This window comes from Ambystoma mexicanum, chromosome 6p (genome assembly GCF_040938575.1).
Source record: "Ambystoma mexicanum isolate Mex_15411 chromosome 6p, UKY_AmexF1_1, whole genome shotgun sequence".
Lineage (NCBI taxonomy): Eukaryota > Metazoa > Chordata > Amphibia > Caudata > Ambystomatidae > Ambystoma > Ambystoma mexicanum.
In genome coordinates this window covers 305,213,905-305,235,364 of record NC_090935.1, presented here as the reverse complement: position 1 = coordinate 305,235,364, position 21,460 = coordinate 305,213,905, and the positions used below count along the sequence as shown (strand labels likewise).

The window sequence follows — 21,460 nt, the reverse complement described above, 5'->3', positions numbered from 1 at the left end:
GGCGCGAGGTGTGGGACCCAATCGGGTCGGCCCAGGAAGGTATGTTGTTTCCTGGTCTCCAAGGCGACGATCTCGGCGGCGGCGGCCATCTTATGAGGATTACGATCCTCGTGGAGTGTTATGGGCACACAGAGTGCACGGGCAGGCATCTGGGGGCACTGGATCGGCGCTGGTGATGTAGGCACGGCGATGGTGACTCCTAGCTTGTTCCCCTCGCAGCGGAGCTGCAGAGAGGGGCGACGGCCTTTCCTGTTGGCCTTCCCTCAGCGGCTTTGCCTCGCGGCGCGCCTCCCCTCCATTTAAAGCAGGAGGGGAGGTTGGCGCGAGGTGTGGGACCCAATCGGGGCGGCCCAGGAAGGTATGTTGTTTCCTGGTCTCCAAGGCGACGATCTCCGCAGCGGCGGCCATCTTATGAGGATTACGATCCTCGTGGAGTGATATGGGCACACAGAGTGCACGGGCAGGCATCTGGGGGCACTGGATCGGCGCTGGTGCTGTAGGCACGGCGATGGTGACTGCTAGCTGTTCCCCTTGCAGCGGAGCTGCAGAGAGGGGCGACGGACTTTCCTGTTGGCCTTCCCTCAGCGGCTTATTGGCACAAGTTGTGCGGAGGGAGAATGATGTGATAAGTAAGACTAAAATAAGAGAGTCTTCAGCGAGCGGAGAAAGATTAAATGATCCTCAGTCCCACGTGATGTGAGAGGAAAATCATTCCAGGCTCTGGCGGCAGCTACTGAGAACGAACGCCCGCCTGTTCTTGAGAGTCTGAACCGGGGAAATGTCACTAAGAGGGCAGAGTGAGAGCGCAGCATACGAGCCAGAGCGTAGGGTAGGGTACACATTTCTCCTGCAGGCATTCTGCTCTAAGGCCGTAAAAGGCCCGATGCACCATGCACAAAGCCTTGAAAAGAACGCGGGTTTCAACAGGAAGCCAGTGAAGTTTCTTTAAGAAGGGGGAGACATGAGCGCCAAAAGGGGGGTGAAAAATATCTCTGGCAGCTGCATTTTGGAGTAGCTGCAGCCGGTTGAGAAGGTGGCGAGGTTGAGCCAGGTACAGAGAATGACAGTAGTAAAGCCCACTCCAAACCAGCGCTGCTACTACCAGAGCCTGACACTCCACTGGAATGAAAGGGAGAACCTTCCGAAGAATCCAGAGCTTGAAAGGCCCAGTTTTACACACAGCCGCCACCTGCTCATCCATGGCAAGAGATGCAGAGTCTGACACTCATATTCTTGACTGACGACACAGGCACAAGGAGAGGGCCAAGGCGTGCAGGCCAGAACTCTGTGGTCCAAAAATGAAGGTGTCAGCTTTTGATTTTCGCTATGGGGGGGCGGCGGGGGTATGTTATTCTTGCTGGTAGTCATTTTCTTCCCTTTTCCGTGCTGCTTAAATGCTGTTAGCTGGGTTTGTGAAATGTATCACAACAGTCACCAAGAGACCGTCCATAAAACAAGGGGCTTTTTTTTTTTTTTATTTATTTGAATTTATTAAGCGCATAAGCGCACATCGGCCCTGGGGCAGCGTGACGCGTTACAGAATACTTGCTTGGTACAGATTTACATAAGAATAGGTATAGTGCAGACAAGAAAAGAAACAGGTGCTCCGTTAGGTTATAATGGGACAGTGAGGTACAAAATTGAGCAGGTGATGCAAGTTACAGAAGGCTTGTAGCAGGCTGCTTAACCAAAGTGTATGATCCTGGACAAATAATTTAATCTCACTGCACATTGCCTAAAAACATTGTGAGTTCTGAAAGCCTGCAATATTTTATAAATAAAAATTCCACTGTCAACACCGGTCTAAATCAGTTTGGGATTGATGAACATCTTTGAGTGATGGGTTGCAAGTGTTTTAAAATATACAGTGGCTGGTAGTGTTTTAGAATGGACAGTGGGAATGGCGAAAGGCTGTGCATATTGGCCATGGCTAGTGGTCTGGTAGCGTTCTAAAATATACAGAGAGCATGCCCTTAGGCCAAGGCCACTGGCCATGTGTGGGAGAAATCCATGGAATAACAAAGCCCTTGAAATTCAAGTAACACACCACAGATGCATGCACGTTAAGGCGAGAACTTAACGCAACAAAAACCCTGAAATTCAGCTAAAGCCACCTTAACTTTGTGCCCCCTGTTGCACAGCCTAAGAACACAATGATGACATCACAGATCAAATCATTGATGACATTACTAATTACATGTTTAGGAGAAAGCTGATAACATCACAAATTGCATCACTGATGACATCACAGGTGACAACACCAATTTCATTTTATGTAACAGATTATATCAATAATGGAATTGACATGACATGATTCATATGTTAGCTCTTAAAAACTTTGATTTTCTTAATAAATATTTCAGGCCATGGACTTGGCCACGACGAAGGCTGTGGTTACTGGCAATCACGAAGCACCATAGCTAGTAGTCAGTCAGTGTTGCAAAATGCCAATGTGCACGGTTAAAAGCCATGCATAGTGGCCCGTCACAGTTTTAAAATATACAGTGGGCAACGTTTAAAGCTGTAGTCAGTGGCCACAGCTAAAGGCCATAGCTAATACCCATTAATATGTTAGAATATACAGTTGGCACAGTCAAAGGCAGTGGCCACTGCCTAGTATTGTGTTGGCTGTGGCTAGTGGCTGGTTAGTGTATATAATATACAGTGGACTCAGCTGAAGGCCATAGATGGGGGCTAGTTAGTTTTGTATAATACACAATGGGCACGTTCGAAATCCATCGCTTATTGCATGTTAGTGTTTTAAAATATACAGTGGACATGGCCAAAAGATGTAAGAACTGCTCATGGTCAAAGGCCATGGCTAGTGGCCCATTAATATATTAGAATATATAGTGGGCATAGCCCAAGATTGTGGCTACTGGCCAGTATTGTGTTAAAGGCCATGGCTAGTGGCTGATTAGTTAATATAGTGTGGACACAGGTGAAAGCTGTAGCCACTGGTGAAGGCCAAAGTCTACGGTTGGTGGCATGTTAGTGTTTTAAAATATACAGTGCAGTTGGGTGAAGATTGTGGCCAGTGTCCATGACTGAAGGCCATGATTAGTACCCATCAATGTGTTAAAATATATTTGGCCATGTACACTGACCATGGCTGAAGGCCATCCTTAATGCTGGTTACTGTTCTAATGTAATTAGTGTTGTGATCTGCAATGTCATCATAGTGGTCATAGGCTGCGCAGGAGGGGGCACAAAGTTAAGATGGCTTTAGCTGAATTTTAGGAGTTTTGTTGTGTTCAGTTGCCCATTTAACGCCCCTGTAACTAAAGTTTTTCCTTTAAATATACACACACACACACCCTATATAATAAACTGTCAGATGTATGTTTGTCCGATACAGTAATGCACAGTAGAGACTGCCAGTTTTGCCTGTTGTCACCGTTTGGGTGAGCGGTTGCCTTAGGAAACATGTATTAACATTCTGGAAATTCCTTTCTATAAGCACTTCGGCTCGTGTACACAGGCTTTGACACTAGTTTATATATAAACACAAATATGTATATATTAGATAGTTATTAGTGAATTGTTTTATAATAGATTTGATTTGCATTTTAAAATCGTTTTTTTAGTATTTACTGTGTACTACTGCCACATTCTTAAATAATTAAGTTGTGCCCTCCTGTGTATGCCATACGCATCATTTTGCTGCATTGACTGTTTTATACTATCCTAGAGTTTAGGATCTCTGCACGCACCAAGAACTGTGAAATCTACATTACCCAGCATTTCTCGTAGTTCTTGGGATTACTTTTTTTAGTAATTTGGCGCAAATACGCCGGCGCAAACATGGTGCGCCAGTCTGTGCCGGTCTGTGCGGGGTCAGAGGTGGCTGGAGCTCCTCACACCAACCATGGGCATTGTGGAAGTATTAGCTGCTATCGAGGCGGCCAGAGGTATTTTCCCTAAACAATGTAATAGCCTCCTTTCAACATATCGCTCAGATTTGGTATCAAACCATACTAATTCCACTAAAAAGCCTAGCACGGATGCAGAATCAATAATATGTGCAATTAAATGTATGAAAACCGATCTGAATGTCGATATATAGACAGATACGCCCCCATTCATAGAAACCCCACCTGCAAATGTAAACAAACAGATTGACACTAAATCAATAGTATATACTGAAGAGAAAGATTTAACTAATAAATACTGCTCCATATTGATAAACGAATTAGCTATAGCTGCTACTCACATCGCTGCAACTAAGACTGTATCTAATAAGCATAACTTGAGTACCGTCTACAAAACCATGAAAGACCCAGAAATACTTAAAACAGACCTTTTTGTACCTGTTAATAGTCCACCTAACTTGGCTGACGGTAGCACTAATATAAAAGGCATAACAAATGTAGTGACCCAAAGAGGACCCCCTACACCTAACTCTAATATCAAATTTGTCCTACTCAACACTAGGACTCTCGTGAAACATGCCACAGCGGTGGCCACGTATATAGAGGAGAACAATATAGAAGTCTGCACATTTTCTAAAACCTGAGCATATACGGCTGCAGCCCCCTCACTAAATCTGGCCATTCCAACTGGATACGGCATGCTCAGATGTGATAGAAGGGAAGGCAAATGTGGAGGTGTAGCCATTATTCAAAGGCTATCTCTCGCGGTTTGGGAAACCAATGGATTTATTATGGATGGAATTGAATCATTGTGTGTCAAGATCAGTATGAATGCAGAAGCCAAATTGAAAGTGCTTATAATTTATAGACCTCCAACTTCACCTGGGGACCTTACAGCCAATCGTTCGAGCTTCCTACTATTGTCCCTGAGACCCATCTCTAACTACATGATTATGGGGGATATTAACCTATGGTTAGATCACAAGGATGATCCCATTGCACGTGAGTTACGTCTAGCATTATATCAATTAGGCTTTGAACAACTCGTCCATGATCCGACTCAACTTCTGGCACATCCTTGATTGGATTGCCCGTCAAAGCGAAAACCAGTGACGTAGTAGTCTTCCCGTGTCCATGGTCTGATCAATCTTTTGTGGAATTCACCGTAATTTCTAGCTTCATTGATAAAAATAAACCTAATAAGGATAAAGAATTCTCTGTCCGTAACCTAAAAAACATTACAGCCGCCAGCTTCACCCCCTACTTATATCACTAAACAAGCTCTCTAAAAGGGGCACTCCACTCCTGAAGCACTAGCCAAAGCCATATCAGATACCTTGTGTATAGCCGCCAATATTGTAATACCACCAAAAACTAAAAAATGGAAAGAAGGAAGGAAGGAAGGAATCAAACGTAATTTATGGTTCTCCCCTGAACTCCAAAGCCGAAAATCACACACTCTTAAACGTCTTCACATCTGGAAATCCACACAAACCCAAAACTCACTAATAGATAATAAAACAGAAACTAAAAAGTACAGAGTTGCCATTATTGAGGCAAAAAATTCCTTTAACAATAGAATAACACAGGCCCAATCAGATTGTAAAGAACTTTTTAAAATATTGAAGGAGCAGGAATGGACCAGCTGCATGAATGAAGACCTAGTTAACAAGGACAGTGCCTGGTGTAATACCTTGCAAAAAGCTATGCAAGACAAACTTGATAACATCCTTAAGGACATAGCTATTAAAAAACTCAACTTTAAATCCATATGCCCTATATAAGATGCCCTGACATCCCCATCTTCGATTTCTCAGCAATCACCACAACTGAATTGGCTAGCATAATTAATCAGCTCAAAACGACTAAATGCAAAAATGACATTCATACAGCCATGATGATTAAAACATGCCCACCCACATGGCTTAATGCGATTTGCACGTTTATTAATGCTTCCTTGGTTACCGGAGTGTCCCTCAGGAATTGAAAGATGCCTGGGTTATGCCGATCCTGAAAAAACCTTGATGTGAATCTCGCAAAAATTATAGGCCTATTACTAACACCAGCTTTCTTTTGAAAATTCTGGATCGTGTAGCCTATGAACAAATAGCCAAGCACCATGATAAATATTCATTCCTACATGACCATCAGTCGGGCTTTCGGGTGGGCTTCGGCACAGAGACAGCCCTCTTACAACTTAAATCTAAGCTCCTAGCGTGCCTGGGCAAAAGGAAGTCTCCGTGCTGATGCTACTCGATCTCTCGGCTGCCTTCGACCTGGTGGACCATTCCATCATGTCCACCAGGCTGAGGGAAGTACTTACTTCTCCACCCTAGCGGTCCACTGGATCTCTTCTTTTCTTAGCAACCGAGAAAGGAGGGTATTCTTGAAGGAAGCTGAATCAGCTACCATCAACGTTGATATGGGTGTACCACAGGGTGCTTGTATATCGCCAGGCTTATACAACACATTTACCGCTCCCTTATTTGCCATGCTGACCCATAAGGGGTGATATTAACGAACTATGCTGATGACACGTGTAATCCCATTAACTGGCAACTATGATGAACTATGACACTCTTGATCAATAAGATCTATTCCCTAGAGGAGTCTTGGATGATCTCTAATAAGTTAGCACTTTATAGAGAGCAAACCAAATTATTGGTCATCGGCTTCCCTCATACTTGACAGAAATTTGGCCCCAATTACGAGAATTTTGCATTAGGAGCTATAAAAATCGCCCCTCTAAAAAAAGTCAACACTTTGGGTGTAGTATTTGATCAGCACCTCACCATGAAACCACATGTGAGCAGCCTGATATCATCATGTGCCTACTACATAAAATTACTTGCCCATCCTAGACCATTTATATTACAAAAGAACAGAGAAACAATTGCGCAAGCGATCATAGGCACAAACATTGATTATTGTCTAGCCGTCTGATAGGCATTGAGAAAACCAAATGCAATAAACTGCAAGCAGTCCAAAATGGTGCAGTAAGAGCGGTAAAGCGGCTTGACTGGAGAGATCATGTCACTGATGCAAGACGGAGCCTGCACTGGTTACCCATTCAATCACAAATCCTCTTTCGTATCCTCTCCATTACGCATAAATGTCGGAAAATGCCTCTTTACCTGTGAGAGCTTCTAATCAATAAAACTCATGTTAGACTACTTAGATCTAGTCAGCAGAACTATCTCTCTATTCCAAGATGTAGGACGTCGAAGGCCGCCAATGCTGCCTTCTATGCTATTGCCCCAAGGGCCTGGAATGAGCTTCCTCTAGAAATACGCCGCACTGACTGCTCTGACATTTTCAAAAGGAAACTCAAAACGTACTGATTTGCATAGTTTCTTGCATCAATGATCTCGCTTTCTTAGCATGACACTCATGCCTATCTGTTACATTTGTCCTTGTTTTTGTTGCACCCTTAAGCCCAAGGGTCAATGGCCGCGCAATATAAATTTAATAAAGTAAAGTATATACAAATTTACATTGCATACAGAGCATATGAAGACATATCAAAGCCAGTCATGAATTCACATGTAGGCCCCAGAGTGACAATCTTTAAAAGTAGATATTATGATTGCCAAGTTAAACCAAACTAATCCATGAAACAAAAACATACGTGTCAAACATTGGCGATGTACTATTCAATGTTGCAATCTTTCTCTAGAAAACAAGTGTCATTGGCGCGTATATATCACTTGTTCTACCATGCCATGCAGTGATCAAACCCATATAGTGCCATGTCATGTTGGGAATGTGTTCAGGTCATGACAGTGACCTTACCTTGCTTGCCCTTTAAACATGGATTTTAACAATGCCCCACAGCCAGTGATGGGACAGAATATGTAGGTCATGGCACGTGGCCCTCTGTCCAGTTATAGAAGGACAACCTGTGAATACGGGCCATCAGCTGCTCTATTTACAGGATTTGTATGTAAATTGGTGCCCATGTTTTTGTGCCAATGATTGTTAATTGTTTCCCCCGCCACAGTCAGCAGACACGTAGCAAAGTACATGAGCCACTGAGGTATCAAACGCCCCCGTAACTTTGATAGACAATGTAAAGCCCTGCACCAAAGCTAATATTCTTTCATTCAACGTACAAATCCTACCACCTCTGTGGTATGCATTTGCATTTACATTTACATTTCATTTCATATGCGACATACCGAACCCAGAGTTCTAATAAATATCCAGAAAATGTTGCAGATTTAGGTTCCTTAACCCAAGATGGCCGATTTGGGGTCATGGACACAAAATGGCCGCCAGACTCAAACTATGCAGTTAATTAGCAATCTGGTATTCATATTCAAAATTGGTTACACACATACATCTCTTAGGTCCAGTTTCTGCTCATTGGATAGAGCGTTATCAAGCTCAAAATGGTGTTTTGAGTGATCTTTACAAAAAAGTGATCAATCCCACATTGACAACCGCATTCTGATGAAACAATGACAACCAAATGCAAATAGGGTGAGTGGGAATGGTAAGTAAAACATATGGAAAAGACAAAAAGAAAAAATGCGAGTACAAATAATGAAGCAAAAATCGGTCCTAAAAACGATCTGAAAAAAAGCTACGTTTGAGGTCTTTGTCAGGATGGGGAACTTAGTCAACATCACATAGAATCTAAAACGTATCTCATGCTAGCTCAGGCCCTTATTAATGGTCAAGTTTTCGTGTCAATCCATCCAGTGTCTTTGAAAGAATACCCTAGTGCAGTTTTAATGGTGTGGGTTTTTTGGTGCAGAGGGTCAGAGCGGAATGCGCTAATGCTAAGGAGGGAAAGGTAGTGTGGGTAGGAATGGCGAGCACGCAATTGCTGATTGCGGGGTGGAGAAAGGGGGCAAAAGGCCCATGGGTTAGGCGAGTGCTAAGGGGAGGCCAGGTGGACAAGTGCCAGGGGAAAGCAGAGCGTACAGGGCAAAGAAGGTCCACTTGCTAAGTGTGAGGGATGGGGCTGGATGGGCTCAAAGGGGTGCAGGCACAGCCAGGGTAGTGCAGGGGGAGGAAGCCCGGTAGGGGCAAGTGCAGGTGTGGGTGTGGGGGGAGTGGGGAAGAGGGAGACAAGGGAGACCAAGTGCAGGATTAGATTGGTCGTTGAGGGCCTGGTGCCCTGTATGAATCGGAGATCCGGCTCGAGTCTGAGAGTGGCAGGCAGGCCATGCTAGAAGAATGCACCTGCGGAAGAGATAGCTCTACCCCCCTCCCCCACACTCTAAGCTTGGGAAAGCATCTGATCTGCAGAGAGTTGGAGCTAGAAGACCAAAGTGCTCTAGCAGGGAGGTATTTAGGCAGAGAGGCTGATGTAGCAGCGTACCAGGGTCCCAGAAAGCCTTGTGAATAAAAAGGAAATTAAATATTTTATTTATATATCACACGTACACAAGTGTTTCAGAGAGCGACCAGGCAAAAAGGGAGGGGAACAAGGGAGAACAAAAAAGAAAACTGCAATCTTACTAGGCCCAGTGATATTTAAGAAAGCGCAAGTGCATGGAAAAGGGAAAAGGGGTAAAGTGCATGGAAGGAGGTGGGGGGAGTGGAAAGTGCGGAGCAAAGGAGAGAAAGCAAATAAATATTACATTAAATAAATAAATGAGGGCGATAAAGCATGGTAGTGCAGCCTGTAAGTGGCAGGTGAAAGGTAGTCAGATGAGGTATATCCGATAAGTGGAGAAGAAAAGTGGGAGGGGGTCTGTATGGGTACAGATACCGAACCCTAGTGCAGAGTGTGGCCTGGAGGCAGTGCAGGAGGTTGGCATTGTGAGCAGGTACCTGGGCCCAAATGACAGAAGCTGGACAGGTGCACAATGCCAACAGAAGAAACAGATCAACAGCGGATAAGGAGGGCAAAGGCAGAGGCAAAGAGGAAGGTGCTTCCGGAACCGGGGATGGTTTTCCTCAAGTTTCAAGGTGGCCGGGAGGCTGTTCAAAAGGGAGACACCAGCAGAAGACAGATCTAGCCCCAGCTTGTTTCTTTGCAAAACGACTAACCCTGAGGGAGCTAGAAGTAGAGGAGCGAAGGGCTCGAGATGTGAGGTATTTACGGAGGGATAGACAAAGGTATTTTGTACCCAGGCCCCAGAAAGCCTTGTGGAGTAAACGGAACCTCACCCAATATGTAATGAGCCAATGGAGGGATTTCAGGGCTGGAGAGATACGATTGCAGGGCTTGAGGCAAAGGACAAGTCTTGCAGTCCTGTGCTGGATTAGTTCTAAAGTTTTAATGATGCAGAGAGTCTTGAACTTGATCCTTGCAGCAACCAGGAGCCACTGGAGAGATTGTAGGGCTGGAGAGATGCAGTCCCTGGGCTTGAGGCCAAGGATAAGTCTTGCAGTCCTATTCTGCATTAGTTGAAGGGTGCGAAGAGACGTTTTAGGCAGATTGAGGAAGAGGCTGTTGCAGTAGTCCAGCCTAGAGAGGACCAGAGCTCTGGAGACATTGAGTTTCTGGAGGGGAGGTGAGGAAAGGGAGAATGCCTCAGAGGTGGTGCAGATGGAAGTGGCCCTTCTTGCCAAGGTCTGTGTTGTGAGAAGAGAGAAAGAGAGAAAGAGAGAGAGAGAGCAAGGGAGAGAAAGAGAGAGAGCAAGGGAGAGAGCAAGAGAGAGAGAGAACAAGAGAGCAAGAACGAGAAAAAGAGAGAAAGAGACAGAGAGGAGTCGTAGATGACACCAAACTATCCATGGAGGACAGCCAGAAAGTAGGAGGGAAGGAGGGAGCTGGGGCCCCAATGAGAAGGATCTCAGTCTTGCTGGCATTAAGGAAGAGATCGCTAGCAGCACCGTATGCATGAATAGCAATCAGACAGTCAGGGATGAGAGAGGAAGAAGAGGAGGCAGTGGAGGTAAACTTGAAGGAGAGCCGCGTGCCGTCCACATAACACTGGAAGTGAGACGAGAAGGCAGAGATCAAATGGCTGAGAGGGGCAAGGTATATGTTGAAGAGCCACGGCGAGAGGATAGTGCCATGAGGTGAGCCGCATGTGCATAGTGTGATAGAGAAGAGAGGAAAAGAGAAAAGGTCCCACTTGAACCTGGGATGGTCAGTCAGAGAGGAAAGAGTTCAACGAGTCCGGTGCCAGGGCTGTGGTTGCAAGGCTATCACAGAGCCATTTGATATGGTCAGTCATACCACCATTATACAAGGAAGAGGAAAGGTCAAGAAGGATGGGAACGGAGGGAGAGTTAGAATTGAGATTTGAGAGCAAGTCTTCACAGGTGTTCAGAAGTGCAGTTTCTGTGCCTCTGGCTGCTCTGAAGCCAGACTGGTGGTCTGGGAGGAGCCCAACAGATTTAGTGTGGTGGATTAGCTGAGAGATGACCAGCTTCTCCAAGAGTTTGCCAAGGAAGGGAGTTATGGAGATAGGATGGTAGTTAGCCGTGCTGGAAGGGTCTGCATAAGGCATTTTGAGGAGAGGGTGCACAAGGGAGTTCTTGAGGAGTGGCGGGAAGGAGCCAGTGGCAAAGGAGCGATTGCAGACATCAGCCAAGGCTGGAGCAAGGGTGGCAATGTTGTACTTGATAGTTCTGGAGGAGCAGGATAAGACCTGTTTGGAAGAGACTGGTCAGAGACCTCATCCGGTAATATGGGCAAGAAAGAGGAGAGTTGGAGGGAAGGGGAGGCAATGGAGGCCTTAAGAGTGGCTAATGGAGAAGGGAGGGGTGTGGAGGAGAGCGAGGTCAGGATGTTCTGCGTTTTAGTGATGAAGTGGGAGGCCAGTGCAGTGCAGATGGTCAGGGATGGCAAAGGAGAAGTGGAGACTGCAGTAGGATTGTCGAATTCCTTGCAGATGTTGAACTGTTCAGCCATACAGTTACTGGCCCTAGAAATGTGGGCTTGGATATAGTCTGCCTTCTTTGAGCAGGTGAGAGTTTGTATTGCCTTTGGAGCAGGCAGCATTAATGTATAATTTGTTTTGAGCATTTTAAAAAGTGTCCTCAATGGGGACTAAAAGAGAATTGCTTTTTCTTTTACAGTAAAAAAAAAACCAACTATAACTAACTATAACTACAGATGGTATTGTTGCCTCTGACATATGAAATATAAATAGAAATATATAGAGATAAATCAGGTGTTGTGATAGCAACACCATAGATAAGGTTTATATGACCATACACCACTAACTTTAAATATTAGGTAGCTTACATCAACACTATCTTTCAATATTAGGTAGGCTACATCAATGCTAGGTAACTGACACAAACACTATACTCAACACAAGTATATAAAGAATTGGCTTAATGTGAGTTAAGGATTGATTTATAGTCAAGTGTTTTTCTTTTCAGGAAATAGCTAAATAAGACTGTTTGTGCTAACCTTAATGTGGGTATGTCTAACGTTTGTAGACTATTTTGATAGAATGCAACCTTAACTCCTTCGAAAAACAGTTTTCCCCACCTCAACTACAAATACAGGCTCTGGCCTTGCGTGTGGTGACGAACATATTGGGAAAACATTTATATATTTACTGTTACAGTAATCTGAATGTAAATCATAAAAGATCAGTGTAATGAAATGCAGAATATAAAACAATACTTACTCAATATATTCTCTCTTATTTTCGTTTGTTACCACCAAGTCAGATCCATTAGGCTTCAAATCCACCTGATAAGTCTAAATTGAGACAAAACGTATACATGTATATTAAAATCAATCGTGTGCAACTAGGCATGGACCTTCATTACACAACAGAATACAACAGTCATTAAACCGGCATGTTCCTGGCATAAAATGTACTCATAGATCCAGTTTACACTCTGAAGATTACAGTGCCATTTAACACAACATTTATAAGGAGATCTGATAGACAACCCCATTCTCTATTGTAGCTAAAGCCCAGAATTTCGAAATCGTTAATGTTGATCTTGCGTTGAAGGCATATTAAAGAAACCAGTACTATTGTATTTCAGCATCTGAAGGTGCAGTCCTTAGATAGGACTACTACAGGGAGTGGTGCATGAATGAATGCAGCACAAATGGCTGAACCGTGATAATTGATATAGTCTAGATTAGTTTAGTTTATTTGTAAAGTGCTACCGAACCCTCGGGTAACTGGGTGCTAATTCTTTAAGTTCAACAGTGGTTACAGAATATTGCACATACAGGCATGTGAATAAGATAGATCACAGTGTGGTTCGTAGAACCTGGTTACAGAGTGTTCCAGGGACAAGCATGGTGGATTATGGCAAACCATATAGCTGATGTCATTGGGATGAATCAACTTCCGGGGCATCAGCAGTCCAGTGATGAATATCGGTTTATAAACCATCAATCAGCCCCACACATGTAGTACACCAGAAGTGATCTGAACAGATTGGAAACACAAGCAAATTATAAATCTCCTTGTCCAATTTGGGTAACTTGGACGGAACAGGAGGTTTATCTCTGAAAAGTCATGGATTGTTGGTTAGTTGCAACACAGCAAAAATACATTACCCAATGATAAAAGGGACCGGCCAGTCAAGGCTGTATAAAAATATCTACTTTATTATTATCACAACAGACAGTTCTAGCACACTACAAAATACAACCCACCCTGTAAAGGAATGCAGAGGACAGTTTCAAATAAGGAAAAGGGATGTAATCTGGATTCCGACAGGAGGGTAGTCGGTATGGTAAATAATCGCAACTTTTCAAGGTTCTTCCTCTCTCCGGTCTCCATTAGACCCAGTATAGTACGATGAAACTCAGTATCCATCTACCTTTTTGCTCAGTGGCTTACTTTCTGCCAGATATATATAAACAACTTTTTAGGCACAAACTTCTGTTTTATTCACATTTCGTGCTCCACACTTCCTGCTTTTCTGTTTCTTTCTTCTTTTAACTTTAATGCATGTAGGCTACCGAATCCTTAGTTATATCTAAGGGGGAGCTTATTTGACATGCCACGCTGTGGTGTCAGTTTATGAATGTTACTGAGGCTGTCTGCCTTGCTTGGGACATACTTGCATGCCCAATGAGTCACGGAACTCACACCATTATGTGCTGCACATTTTTTTGTTTTCGTGAGTATCATTTGGTTTCTGTCTCTTTTTTACCTCAAGGGTCACGACTACTACTGGTCCTGAGAAAGGCAGAACTTCTTACTCCGCCGAAACGTAGATTAACCGTACCTATTGATCCAGTCATGTATGAGTGCAACACCAATCAAGATTCCTCCCAGTGTCACAAGTAGACCCCTAGTTTAGTTACCTAAAAAGGAAAAAACTGTTTTGAAAAATCCAGTTGAGTTAAAATTGAAAAATAACTGTAATTGAGAACACTACTAAGTTAACACTTGGGATAGTTTGTACCCAAGTGTATGCAGATCTTTTTGTGCTTTGGAATACTAACTCGACACAATTTGTTATCTATTACTCTTCAATTATTGTATTTACTAACTGGAGACAATTTGTTGTCTATTACTCTTCAATTATTGTATTATTATTTTGTATGTAAATTATGTATAGGATTTTTTACTGTAATGTCCAAATTGTATATATTGTGTTTTTTTCTTATATTTGTATGCACTGTATGCAGTGTTTAATTGTTGTCTGAAATTTACAAACCTTGTGTAGTAGTAATAAATAAGTTATTTTTGAAATCACTCAATGGCATTGAGTCTCATTAGGACCTTAGATTTCAAGGGACCGAAACGAGGACATAGGCAGATATGTTAATAACAAATGCATTTCTAGGAGCTTTTCAGTGAATAAGAGTTCATTTTAGGATACTTCAGCAGTTGAGGAATATATAGAATTTCTGCGTAATGTCCTTTATATTGAGGAGACTACCAATAATCGATATGCATGTTTATTAAGGCACGAGGCTCATGCCGGCCGGGACATAACCCTGTTTTTTCATTATCTTTATCTCAGTCCTTGACAGAGTAGGGAACCACCCTCCAGTAGACCACCAAGGATACTTGGTGTCAACACAAAGGGAGCAATGGGTCGTAAAATGTTACGAGGGGCTTTCGGAGAGGGGGACAGAACCACAAAGTACCTTGTGCTCTGGGAGTTCTTGGTGCGCGGCAGTGTCGAGTCGGTTTCAGGGCGCTTTGCAGCTTCTGTGACAGAGTTCAAGACCGGAGACAGCTGCAGGGGGCAGGCAGATTGACGAGCGAAGCTGGATGGGCTGTTGCAGGCTGGCCTAGACACCGGCTCAGGGATCGCTCTATCAGTGCTTGTCGGCGGTTCTGAAGCACTGATCGACCATTTCGGATAGATTTAGCGACTGCAACATAACAGTCAGCAGTGCAGCCGGTTGCAGCTCGAGGGCCTCGACTCAGTGGAAAATGTCTTATAGGAAGACGCTAGTAGATGCTTGTCAATGCACTCCTCCTAGCTACCTTCATTGTGCTTGTGTCATCCTTTAAGGCAGACGGGCCAAAGATAAGGTGAGTAATGCAGGCAGCTGCCTTGTCCTTGGTTTGTGTACAAAAACATATTCCTAGGGCACTTCTATAAAGGTGCCTCAGGTAAGCTTTATTCTAGTTACACGTTAAGATGATACAGTGAATCACTGGGTCCCACCAACCAGGCTAAGCTTCTCCAACTGCTAACTCCTGGAACCTTCACGACAGCATTCACACCCAAACATGCTCTCAGGCACACCAACATTCTCTCAGCATCATCATGCACCTGCATTCACTCCAAGCACTTTACAACACATATTCCTCCTTTACACTCACACACAAACCCACGAAAGGAAACACAAAGGACACAATAACACAGCAACTTTTTATAAGAGTGATACAACTCATAAAAGGCGGGGAGTGTCCCTCCAACATGCTCTATATCCGTAGGCGGATGGCGTCCACCCCTTTCTACACTTGTTGGGCTTCCCCGCAGCACTCCTCCAACATGACGAGAAGTAGGCATACCCCAGTCAACTCCAGTAGATGCGAACTTGCACTATCGCTAACTTTGTACAGATTCACTGAACTCACTCGCAATCACAGTAGGGAAGGCAGGACCGGACTACCTTGTGGGATACACTATTCCCATCCACACACACACACACATTGCTGAAGGCATGACCTTCCTACGTTGTGAGAAATGCACAATTCCCATCCACTCACACTGCGGATTGCAAGGCCCTCCTACCTGGTGGGCAACACACAATTCCCATCCACTTTACATGCCAACTTCACAGCAGGCATCATGTAAATACATATCATTCAACATGCGTTCATGTTAAACATTCTTTACCCCACACGACAATTAATATTTTCTTTTTAAAAATAAATTGCTAAGAGTCCATGCTGAGCAGTAGCTCTAAACCTGAAATTCCCCAACAGGTTAGTTCTAGCCCACTTCTCAAGCTCTCACATCACCTCAGGCACTTTACTTCCCCTTTAAAAACAATGACATTAATTAACTTAAAGTCCATAGGTGCTTTGCACCAATAACATGAAACTCCTCAAAAAGGGTTAAATCTACATATATCTAACATAGCTGTAAACCACTCTTTGCATACGCTGCCCAGCCATCCTCATTGCTCCATGCCATAAAATACCATGTGCAGACATTTCTTCAAACAATTCTACATGTTTACCATAAGGTGTATCTTTAACTCGACATGTACTTTACACTTATAAGAAATAAGCGAAGGATACAAGGCGTGTGCGGCGTAGCACTGTGTGCAGCGCTAAGGTTTCTCCTTCATGCCCAAAATAACCCCCCAGCCTGCATTGCCGGCACCATCAGACAGTACGTTGTCCATATATACGGGACCTCAACTCCTGCACTGAGCGAAGCTCCTTGCAAGCTGCTGACACTGCTCATTCCTACTCCTGCAACTCGCAGCCTCTCACTCCAGAACGTCAGTAGCAGCAGTGTTGTTTTTTCATGGGCGCGGACTGCGCCACAAATTGATCCATCTCTCACAACTTCCTTCTATTCGTAATGAAGGAGACCCTTCAAACAAAGGCCTTTCTTTTCCTGATGTCCCTTCCATGCATTTCACATACGAAGCTTCATTACTGCTACTTTAGAGATTCATACACAGACGCCCAACGACGCTGCCGGAGCCGCTGGGTCCTTTCCTCAGACCTCTTGGAAACAGAATCCGCTGAGCGAATGCAGAGACCAGCGTTCTGGCCCATCGCAAACACCCACCCCAATGCTGTTACATCATCACAAAGGCACTGGACATCAGAGACTGCGGAGCTCCATGCTACTAATGGCCGCTCCTTGCACCATGAGAGCCCATGGACATCTGGAGCAAACGGAACCTCGCCCAATCTGGTAGGCGCTTTCAAACTCCTCCATAACACGGCTGCGTCCCCAGATTCGCCATGGACATTCCTTACCAGCTCATTAGCATAGTCCCTCTTCTGCAATTTCCACAGTCAGTCACGCTCGAGTGAAACTTCGCGCTGCAGGCTAATCTCTTGCCCACTGCCACTGATGAACACTTTTCTAGAGACATTTCCATGTGTTTGAACTTGGGCATTACCAAATGCCATTGGAAATCCACATTGCCCTAAAACCTCTCGTTAAGGCGCAACTCCCCAGACTCCTTGCACATCAGGTTCACCAGTACAGTAGCTCTTCCTCTTCTCTGGAGACCTCCCACTCTTCTTCTACGCTGGGACGGTGCTTATATACTTGTGGGCCTGTTTAACTTTGAGACATACCCACAGCACTTGGATTTACTTCTACCCTGGCCTTTCGGCTTCTGCCTTTGGCCTCTTCTCTATCATTCTTGGGATCTGCACTGGGGCCTCTCTCCCCCTTCTTGGACTCTACAGCGCCAAAGATCCTCTGGACTGGGGCAGTGCTTCTTAACCTTGGGATCCATTAACTTCCCGTCTCCTCCCCCAGGGTGATGGGACTTACTTGAAATGGAGGCAGTGGTTCCTCTCTCTTCTTGCTGCACCCCCCGCAGCAGCCTGGTTTCTTAAAACATTTACTTTTTCCTTGTAGGTCCGTTTCTTGTCTTCTTAAAGGATCCTTAGGTAAGGAACAAGTTACTTACCTGTAACTGTTGTTCAGGTAAGTAACTTGCATGGATTCACATGCTCATGAATATTCCCCGTCGTCAGGCTGGGAATCCTTGGTAAAGAAAAATCAGTATCAGTTTTGTTTCTGATCTGTCTTTCGTAGTAGTAACCAATCACTGATCTCTGCGTCATACTGACCACAGCTAATGACTGCCCTCTCCCTAAGCCCCGCCTCTGGCAGCCATCTTCAGATTTGGTAGCACGTGAAGTGGCAGTATGACAAGTGAAGAGCCGCAGAGGGGTAGGCGGGAGGGTTCGCATGTGAATCCATGCCAGACCCATGCTGGAGAACAACAGTTACAGGTAAGTAACTTGTTCCTTCTCCAGCATGGGGTCTGGCATGGATTCACATGCTCATGAATATAAGAATACATAGCAATACACACATGTACAACCACGGTAGGTGGCAAAAGGCTCAACATTAAGCAATACAACAACTCAACATTAAGCATCTCTTACCTCCTCACCAGGCTCACCTTAAGCGAACAGGTTGCGCAGCACTGCTTGGCCGACCCTGGACTCCTCCCTGGAATCCCGAACGACGCAGTAGAATCTCGTGAAGGTGTGCGTCGACCTCCACGTAGCAGCCCTGCAGATGTCCAGCAGGGGCACACCAGATAAGAACGCCATAGTAGCAGCAATCGCTCTGGTCGAATGGGCTCTCGGACGGCCTGGCAGCGGTCGGTTAGCCAACCGGTGGCAGTGCATGATGCAGCCGGAGAGCCATCTGGAAATAGAAGACTTCGAGAGAGCCTTCCCTTGATTCACAGGTCCAAAGTTCACGAATAGCTGTGATGTCCTCCGAAAACTCTTTGTGCGGTCCACGTAGAACTTCAGCGCTCTAGCCACATCCAGCGAGTGCAAAGTCCTCTCAGCCGGCGACGAAGGAGACGGGAAGAAAACAGGTAACACCAGGGGCTCGTTAAGATGGAAGTCCGACGGCACCTTGGCATAAAGGAGGGGTGCGTCCTAAGCACCACCCTCGAGGCATGGAAAGTCAAGTACAGTGCTTTGCAGGATAGGGCCTGGATCTCTCCCACTCGTCGTGCGGAGGTAATGGCCACCAGGAATGCAGTCTTCCACGACACAAACTTCATCGTTGCGGAGTGCATCGGCTTGAATGGGGGCCCATGAGCCTGGTCAGCACCACGTTAAGTTCCCACGCCGGGGCCTTCCCCGGCGGGAACGACCGGAACAGTCCTTTCATAAACTCTTACCAGTCGATGGGACCACAGGGACGTCCGTCCTGTGGTTCTGGTATATCTGGAGATCGCCGCCAGATGAACCTTAATGGAGGCATGGGCTAGCCCAGCCTTTGCCAGCGATAGCAGGTACGGCAGCACTTGAGGAGCCGTAATCCGTAGGGGGTTGATCTTCTGTGCTAGGCACCAGATAGAGAACCTCTTCCACTTATGACCGTAGCATTTAAGAGTCGAGGACGCCCTGGCCTTTGCAAGAACCTCTCTGCAATCGGCCGGTATATCGTAGCCTGCAAACTCTAGCGCTGCAGGAGCCAAGCCTGCAGGTTCAGCGACGCCGGGTCGTGGTGGAAGATGGCACCTTCTTCTCTGGAGAGAAGGTCCGCGTCCGCCGACAGCTTGATGGGAGGGGACGTTGACAAGTCCAGAAGGTCCGGGAACCAGATCTGCCCCGGCCACGCCGGTGCAACGAGGATCACCTTGCACCGGGACCTCTTGAACTGGTTGATGAGTCGAAGCAGCAACGGCAACGGAGGGAACGCATACAGGTATAGGCCATCCCAGGGGAACGAGAACGCATCGCCCATGCTTCTCGGCTGGGGAAACCTGCTGGCGAACCCCTTGCACTTCGAGTTTGTCGCTGTTGCGAACAGGTCGATTTGAGGTTTGCCCCATCGTCGGAAGAGTTGATCCACCTGATCCTGGCGCAGCTCCCACTCGTGACACGCGCGCAGCTCCCTGCTGAGCGAGTCGGCGATGGTGTTTCTTTCTCCTGCCAGGTGGAAGGGAACCAGGTACATCCCCTGGGCGACTGCCCAGTGCCACAGATCCTGTGCCTCCTTGGTTAGGGCTGGGGATCTGGTGCCTCCCTGCTTCCGTATGTAAAACATTGTCGTGGTGTTGTCCGTGAAGATCCGCACCACCTTGCCCTTGAGCGACGGGAGGAATGATTTGAGAGCCCAGAACAAGGCTCGGAGTTCCAGGACGTTGATGTGCAGGAGCATCTCCTCCGGGAGCCAGAGGCCTCTTGCGTGGAGATCTCCGGTGTGGGCACCCCAGCCTTCCAGGAAGGCGTCCGTCGTCACCGTCTCCTGGTACGCCGGCGTCTGAAAGTCCTTGCCCGCCGTGAGGTGCGCTCGAACGCACCACCACAAAATCGACTGCCGGAACACCTCGTTGATGGGGACCCTGTCTTCGAAGGTGCCCCTGTCTTCGAAGGTGCCCGTCGCCTGCATCCAACGGGCGTCGAGAAATTCTTGAAGAGGGCGCATCTGTAGTCTGCAGAGGCGCACCAGGTAGATGCAAGAGGACATCATCCCCAGGAGGGACTTGATGTACCTCACCCTGGCCACGTCCGTGGCTAGCAGACGCTGCACTTTGCCTAGAATGGTCTTCGTCCGTTCTTCCGACGGTGCCGCCAGGCGCCTCACTGTATCGAGCTTTGCTCCCAGGAACAGGGCCACCTGCGATGGCACCAGGTGGGACTTTGGGTAATTTATGGCGAATCCCAGGTCTGTGAGTAGCTGGACGGTCCTCGCAGTGTGTTCGACGGCGAGTTCCCTCATCCTTGAGTGGATGAGCCAGTCGTCCAGGTAGGGGTAGACGTGAATCCCCTGCAGGCGCAGCCGGGCCGCCACAGGTTCTAGGCACTTGGTAAAGACCCTGGGGGCCGACTTCAATCCGAACGGCAGTGCTCTGAATTGGTAGTGGCGTCCCTGGACGACGAACCTGAGGAACTTTCGGTGACCTTTGAGGTTGGGAACGTGGAAGTAAGCATCCTCCAGGTCCAACGACGATAGAAAGTCACCTTCCTCCAGCTGTCCCAGCACGTGCTGGAGGGTGACCATCCTGAACTTTTGTGACCTGATGTATTTGTTCAAACGACGAAGGTCCAGGATGGGGCGCCAGCCGCCCATCTTCTTCCTGACGAGGAAGTATCTTGAGTACACCCCGGAGCCCCAGAGCCTCTTCGGGACAAGCTCGATGGCGCCTTTCCTGAGCATCGCCCGTACTTCCAACAGCAGTTGCGGGACGTGATTTTCCTTCCTGGCCACAGGTGGAAAGTGAGGGCACTTCTTCAGGAATTCGATAGTGTGTCCTCTTGCCAGGGTATCCAGCACCCAACGGTCGGTGGAGATGGACTTCCACACGCCGACGAACTTCGTCAGCCGACCTCCCACCAGGGTGCTTCGGTGGGGGCCCGAGGCCACGGCCGGTTCAGTCCTGCTTGGAGGTGGTGGCCTTGCCGCTCTGGCCACCTTGCCAACGGCGGCGAGGTGCTCCCTGCTTGCCGCGACCCCTGTAGGCCTCCTGAGACGAGGAGCGTGCCGCCTGGCGGTAGGACGACGAGCCACCGCTGGATCCCTTGGAGGCACCCTGTCTGCCTCCGGAG

The 21,460-nt window shown here is 46.6% G+C and overlaps 1 protein-coding gene across 13 annotated transcripts in view; it reads right to left on the bottom strand.

The window, feature by feature from the left end:
• NEDD4L (NEDD4 like E3 ubiquitin protein ligase) overlaps positions 1-21,460 on the bottom strand; it is a 2,900,454-nt gene that overhangs the window by 258,956 nt on the left and 2,620,038 nt on the right. For all 13 annotated transcript variants that reach the window (XM_069627054.1, XM_069627053.1, XM_069627056.1 and 10 more), the window contains one exon: positions 12,422-12,495. In XM_069627054.1, the coding sequence (XP_069483155.1) occupies positions 12,422-12,495 (74 nt within the window). The remainder of the gene's footprint in view (positions 1-12,421; positions 12,496-21,460) is intronic.